Source organism: Anneissia japonica, unplaced genomic scaffold (assembly GCF_011630105.1).
Source record: "Anneissia japonica isolate Jap-2015-1 unplaced genomic scaffold, ASM1163010v1 scaffold10184_len302889_cov135, whole genome shotgun sequence".
In the NCBI taxonomy this organism is placed as follows: Eukaryota; Metazoa; Echinodermata; class Crinoidea; order Comatulida; family Comatulidae; genus Anneissia; species Anneissia japonica.
Genome location: NW_022713807.1, coordinates 31503 through 38992, shown reverse-complemented (window position 1 = coordinate 38992; position 7490 = coordinate 31503). Strand labels below are relative to the sequence as shown.

Sequence of the window (7490 nt, the reverse complement as noted above, 5' to 3'; positions counted from 1 at the left end):
TGCAACAACTGTACCACGAAATATGGGCTGTACTAACTTAGCTCTGATTATTAACATGGTGAGATAAGATGTCCTGTAATCAGCTCATTCAAGGTCACATGGCAATAATTAGCACTTGAAAAGGTAGGGATTTATAAACATGCCTTACTACGGCAATATTAACTATATTGAATCCATTTTAAATAAATTTGATCTACAAATGTTCTTTAACATTGACTATTGTACAAAATGGCTTAATGGCTTCAAAGAAAAAAAATACTAAAAAAGATAACATAAGTTGGTATAACAATGCTTTAAGTAAATCATCCTTAAAACATTACATAAGATACAAAAGTGAACCTAAAATGGAAAAGTATTTATTAGAAAAGTGTAACTTTCATGCTTCAAGTTTAAAATTTAAAGCTCGTTTTAACTCACTACCTCTTGAAGGAAGAAAGGAATCCTGGTCACCTAAAAATTTAGGCTTATGCTTATTATGTATTGTTTATTCCATAATTACTTAAAAACAAAACGTATCGCTTATCCAACGTTGCCATAATGGGGGTGGGGGCAGCGTTATTACCAGACCAACTGTCCGAAAGACATTTCTGAAGGGAATTAGCCTGGATGAAAGTTCTTGACTTCTTACCAGAACACAGTCTTGTCCTTCGATGTGTTTTTAATCAAGTAGAACCAAAATGGGTATAGTAGCGCACATTGATAAACTGCACAAAATAATAATAATAATAATAATAATTGATTTTTATCCTATAGGGGCCTACATTATCAATGCGTGCAACTAGAACCGAAATGGGTATAGTAGCGCACAGTGATGAACTGCACAGCATTTTTTTCAATTTTATCCTCTACATTATCACTGTGCGCAACTAGATCAAAAATGTGTATAGTTGTGCACAGTGATGAACTGCCCGTCACTGACTTTAATTGTATCCTATTCATTATCACTGTGCGTAACTAAAACCAACATGGGTGTAGTAGCGCATAACGATAAACTGCCGAGAAGCGATCGGATGGGAGCGACTCAAGAGAGCTGCGGTAAAACCGGATTTTTAAAAATTAATAATACAAGCTGGAATTGTCATATGATAGTGTAAATCGTGTAGCTAAAGGCATGTTTTGCATAATACATTAATATTTAAGGACCCGTAACAACTTGTAAGTTTGATTTTGAGCATGAGGTGAACTTATGCATTCGATGCACTGCCCATTAACTGAATTGAATTGTATCCTATTCATTATCACTGTGCGCAACTACAACCAAAACGGGTGTAGTAGCGCACAACGATGAACTGTCGAGAAACGATCGGATGGGAGCGACTCAAGAGAGCTGCGGTAAAACCGGTTTCTTTTAAAATTAATAATACAAGCTGGAACATGGGTGGCGCCAGGACCTGCCCGACCGAGGGGGCTAAAGGCCTCGACGGGATGAAAACCTAAGTTAAATTATACATTTAAATAATACTTGCAATATGATTTAATGCTTATTCTTATTTTTTGTACAAAAAAAAATTCTCCAAAATTTTATCTATATATAGTATAAATGATATTTATCAAAACTTTTCCAGTAACTTTCAAATTCCATGACATACAACATAATGAAATTACTGAGTTACAAATATTATTTTATAATTTATAAATATTCATTTGTGTATACTGTGTTGGAATATCTTGTACCTTTCCAGCACCACTTTCTCCACTGACAATAATTGACTGATTAATATTTCCTAGTCTTCTACTCAGATTATTGAACGCTGCTTCCGCAACTCCATATACATGAGGTCGTTGAACCTGAAAGTAAGCACAGAAACATTGTCACCATAATAATATTTATACCTTAAAATCAGATAATGCAATAGCAATTTGACATACAGGATTTCTGTTAAATCTGAAAGAGACGCGTGTTTATTGGAGAGCTTTTGTTCTCTCATTGGAGAACCAATCTGTGCATATTTTTGTCTCTACTTTTAGTTTTCTCGCACTCGAAACCCAATATTCAGCCGCTGGATTCGGCGATGAATCGAGAATTTATTTGCAATATTTCAATGGAATTTGGTTTTATTAAATGATTATACCACCTTGAGAAAATCATTATAGTAAACACTGATTGTAAATCCACTCAAATTTTTCACAGACTAACCAATTGTAACCAATGATTGATCATAGCCAATGTATTTCGTCCTAGGCTAGGTCCCAGCCATACCGTACCATTACATCAATCATCGTGCCACCACGGCCCAAGCATATGCCACAGCTGTAGCAAACCGGCTGTACTGCCACCAAGAGTTTGGTTCTCGTGGGAACATGAAACGGGATAGTGAAAGCTCACTATTTTTTTTAAACATTACCAAGAACTGGAAATTTTTTTGGCAGATTGGTTCTCAAATGAAATAACAGAAGCTCTCCAATATCTATATTTATGCAATATATAATAAATCACTGTCAAATGATTGATTGATTTGATTGATTGATTGACAAACCTTTGGGTTCAAATGGTATTGATGTATCACGTAAGCAGCATAGAGACCTGTCTCCTTGAATGGATTCACAGCAACAAGTGTACTTCCCGTCTGAGTGTGATAACGCCCAGCCAAGTATCTCTCACGCAAACAGTAAAGCACTGGCAGAAACGAAATTGGGTTACACATGTAAATGAAGTGTAAAGCTGGCCACACACGCATTGTACAAATGTTGGCCAACAACTGTGAGCGCTTTAACACGCTGATTGTCAGTGACTGTCTGAGTAGGTCATCACAACAATCAACAATCTGTTGCATTCACTATGGAATCACATCAGCTGCCAAATGTAATTTTTTAATAACATAAAAGGAAATACTTTAAAAATTATATTAGTGTTTATTACGTCGATTCATTTATTTTTATCGTGATTTTAGTGCATCAAATTTTTGTATACAGTATTTGTTGTGGCATATCCAGTTACTACAAATATTTCAAGGGTTAAACATAATTTTAAGTTTCCCTGACCTTCTGTGTACAGTATTTTCCAATTCTCATTTTGTGGTTAACAAAAATCAAAAATAAAGTGTAACTATGCCTTAGTATTGTAAGTAGATCTACACTTACCAGCAGGCTCAGACAATGGGTTAAGTAACGCAAGATCCTCGGTATTTATCCAATCAGTGGAGCCATACAGTACTGGGTAGCCTGGTTTACCATGAATCACAACATCCTAAAAATGTGGTGAAATTTTTAAAAATAAATGATTTTTTTGTGGACCTACAAGACCAAATAATCCTATTGATATTTCCACACTTCGGACAACAAGAAATTTTTGATTCAAGTCTTACCTCCACTTCAGATTTTTTGACTATTATCCGTTCATCTGACATACAGGACACAACACAAGCTGGTACCCAAACTTCTTGTTTGTCATGTATCCAAACCTTTAAGCCCTAGATACAAGAAACATAATAAGGGTAACTAAATAGTTTTTGAAATTAAATATCAAATTTTATCATTTTCTCAAACCAAAGGCATTCTGTACAAAGCAAGAACTGTTGCATTTAGCAAAATTAACAACCAAGAAAGTTAATAAATTTAACAAAATCAAAATGTAAACAATTTTCATATGACTAAAAAAAAACCACTACAATAAAAAAAAAAAAAAAATGGGGAAATTAAACATTCGCTGTTTTATAATTTGAGTTGTTAAAAACGCCAAAATCTTAAAAATTTTTACATTATTAAATACGTATACAGAACTCACCTTTTTCAAGCGACAAGAAGGTTTCTTTTTAACTTGCGGTGGACATTTAGATGTAGAAATTGTCTGTGGAAGTATCATTAAAAAGTTTAAAATGTCAATTACAGGTAATAACTTTAAAATCTAAAATTTAAAAGTTATTAATTGACATCCTTGCATAATAATAAACAAAACCTATTAGGTCTTGAGTAGACCTACGGTAATTAGTAAAAACAATTTGGTATTGTGCAAATGTGGACGAATTTAGTTAAGAACCAGTCAATACGAGCGAATGCCACTTTAAGCGAATGCTAATTCAAGTGGATGTACTTCGAGCAGATGCCATTTGAAGTGAAAAATGAACATTTAACTTGTGAGAATTTCTTATTTTGACTGAAAATTTGATTTGCTAGTTATTCGCCCTCTCTGGACTCAAATTTGCTATACCTGTAACTGAACAATTACACATACTGTACAGGTTTTTGGCTTTGGCATGCCTTGCCACCCCCTCCACCACGAAAAGCTTGTTCACCCTCCACCTATTTGTCAATCATGCTCAAGTAGTTAAACAGTACCTCTTGGAAAGTAACCCATCTACTGCAGCTCAAATTCATAATATCTGCATGTTTTTTTCTACTTTGTTATTAACTGTCTCATGGAAGCCATGAGATAATTGGTACCACCATGCATACCAAAATAAAATTACGGTAGATGTGATAAAAAAGCTCCTCAAACAAGATCTCCCAGGAGGGATTTCTTTCAACTTGTGATCCCTGCACCACCCACCAGCCATCCATCACCACCGCGCCCCCCCCCCCCACACAAGCTCAAGACTGCTGCCCGGACCTACATGTAACACTGAAATTAATGAAATGAAAGTTTGACATAATATTATGTATCTAATGGAAGGTGGGTGGGGGGGGGGAGGGCGTGAGCTGTGGTCGGATGCACCTACTCTGTAATTTAAAACCTGGCTGGAATAATAATATTAACAATATTAAAAGTAAAAATGTTTCAAAACATTAATCTACAGTTTAGCATTTAAACCAACACCCCCAAAAAATCTCATCATTCGTTTTGGATAAATTTGCCCTTGGCTCTTGGGCCTAGCCTAGTTAGGGTATACAGATATAGTTTGCACTCAAATAAACACATCCGCTCAAATTAGCTTTCGCTTGATGAGTCGAAAAAGTAGTATCCGCTCGTACTGAAAAAAGGTAATTTTAATATCAATTTACTAACTAGGGACTACTACTGTAGACTGTAGTAGTACTAAATTGATTGGTGTACTGCTAGAGGAAATAGGCCTAGCCATAAGGGCATAGAGGCCTAGCCATAAGGGCATAGGGGCCTAGTAGTACCGGCCTAGGCCTAAACTTCCCTAGCCCAGGCCTAGTGGGGCCTAGACTAGGCTCTAGGCCTAGGCCTAGAGGCCTACTTCATCATATCTTTTATTACCAATATAGAATAATATTTTATCATAATTTTCACTTACATTTACGCAATTTGTTTGAGAGACAATCTCAACTTGAATATTATTACTTTTCTCCGTTAAAACAGTCGCCATTTCCTGCTTAAATCAAGCAATCTTCGGTGGGTCTAGCCTAGACGTACACTTCTTTTCGTTCATGGGACATTTAATTTTAAAAATACACCGCCAGAGCTGACCCTTGGAATTAGGATACATATTGTCCAATCAGAAAAAAGTAAAGGCAACGACGATTGTTTATTGTTCCAACATCTCTTTGGTTGTATGCACACCACACAGTGAAATCCACCATACGATGTTTGAACTTTAGCCCTTAGCACATTTGTTTATTTTTATTTCGTATTATGGAAGATGAGTGACGATCAAGAAATATTCTATGTGTGTAGTTGTTACTACACACATAACATATTTTTATCACAGTTCAGTCTCCACGTAACATATATTGATGATGAGACATTCAGCAAAAACTGGAGACAGGTAAGCCTAGCATGTATGATGTAGTAGGAAGGTAGGCCTGCACTCTCTAGCTCTCTAGGCTACTTTTTGCCATCAGCACAACTCCAGAACGGTACACGGAAGCTACAACTCGTGCAGACGGTTGTGTGAGCTTTGCATACACGTGGGCCTAAGCCTAGACCTAAAGCAAACTACTGTAATTATAATACTTGTTTCCACGATCCGTTTTGATTTGCTTCCTTGCTATAAAGATATGAAGTTTGCGTCAGGAAATAATCATAGGAGTGATGTTTTGCCCTACCTGACGTGATATCGTACTGAATACTCAATACGTCCCCAAATACTAGCGAAAAAAAATCGCAAGTGATTCGGGTGGGAATCGAACCCACGACCTCCAGGTATCTAGCCTGATGTCTTAACCACTAGACCACCGAGCTTGCGCTTGATGACGAGTGATGAATCCCAGGCCCGTAGCCAGGCCGGTTTTTATGGTTCGGGTGAACCCCCCTTTTCTAGCGAACCCCCTGTATTCTAGCGAACCCCCTCGAATTTTTGAATGAGTCCCACTCGGAAAGAATGTCTGTTTTTAACTTACCCAGCATTAAATCAAAATTTAGCACCTAATTTATTTAAATTGGTCACCTGTTTTTTAAATTGTAGCCTGCGATACAAGCCTACATTCATAGAATATCTCAGCTTCAGAAGTTCGGAGATTTAAATTGAACTCCGGCAAACCATGACTTTACGATAGCGCCCATAAGGATGGCAAGCATCGATAAAAACTTTCACTGGCCTTTGGCTGAATGTTTGTAAGAAATGTACCAACCAGTAACAAAACCGGTCTCCGTCTACCTAGAGTAAAATTAATGGCGCCACCAAACGAAGAAAAAGTTTTGCGACTTAATCCACCAAATGCAGCTAGACTTCATGATTGTGGATTGTGTGGTTAGTAAATTCCATAGCCATACTCTCCATAGCACACGCTAAACTATTTGCTGATGGAGCATTTTTGGGAAATTGACTCTCCTTTTTTCCATCCCAAACAAAATATTATTAATAAATCAACATGGTCCATCTCAGTCATCATAGCGAGTCACAAAATGAGGAAGTTTGTTTTCAATAGCAGACACACACAACAGAACGGAGTGCGTCAAAATCTAAAAAATACGTACTGGCATATTGTAATACACATTCCCTTGTCGTACAGTATGACATGCTTCATTAACATAACATACACTGGGGATCGCCAACGAATTGGGTGGGTATTCAAACTTTTATGATATGGTGAACTATTTCGATTAAAATGTTATAGTGATTATATAAGAATTAGATAAGTCACTGTCAATAAAACAATTCGCGGAAGAGGAATATTCAAAATATCGGTACTATTAATATGGGACTAATAAGATGACTGACGCCGTTCTCTATCGACAATTGATTTTATGTGCATTATTTATCTACAATTCTTATCTACAGTATAAAGACTAACTAAAGAATATTTACACTCACAATTAAGAAAAAAAGTTACCAACAACGACATCTAAATAGCTGTGGGAAAAACAAATTATCAGCCTGCTCTCTGTTTGAATAGTGATCGTAATTGAACAATAATGATGCAGCAACACGCTTGGTTAACTTGTAAAAATTCAGAGCCTTCTGTTGTTTGCCCATACAACAAATTTTGGAGTGTTATACAGTACGGTACGATTTCAAAACATTGTCATCGTAATGAAACAGCTATAATATTGAAAACAAACAACTTGAAACAATATCGGTGTACGAATTCAAATAAATATTTACAATAGATTTTAATGGTCAACTTGTTATCAAATTTTACGACCAATT

General features: G+C 36.2%; 1 protein-coding gene and 1 non-coding gene across 2 annotated transcripts in view; both read right to left on the bottom strand.

Moving 5' to 3' along the window:
- The window catches only part of LOC117108784 (myosin-2-like), a 10256-nt gene extending 4929 nt beyond the window's left edge, over positions 1-5327 (bottom strand). Inside the window, exons 1-6 of the mRNA XM_033250935.1 lie at positions 5196-5327; positions 3725-3787; positions 3306-3410; positions 3082-3187; positions 2478-2617; positions 1655-1788 (exon numbers count right to left, since the gene is read on the bottom strand). Coding sequence (XP_033106826.1) covers positions 1655-1788; positions 2478-2617; positions 3082-3187; positions 3306-3410; positions 3725-3787; positions 5196-5267 — 620 coding nt within the window. The 5' untranslated portion in view covers positions 5268-5327. The remainder of the gene's footprint in view (positions 1-1654; positions 1789-2477; positions 2618-3081; positions 3188-3305; positions 3411-3724; positions 3788-5195) is intronic.
- A 682-nt stretch (positions 5328-6009) lies between these two features.
- On the bottom strand, positions 6010-6082 carry Trnas-aga. Its single transcript has one exon. It is a non-coding gene; the product is annotated as a tRNA-Ser (tRNA).
- Between the last annotated feature and the right edge of the window lie 1408 nt (positions 6083-7490).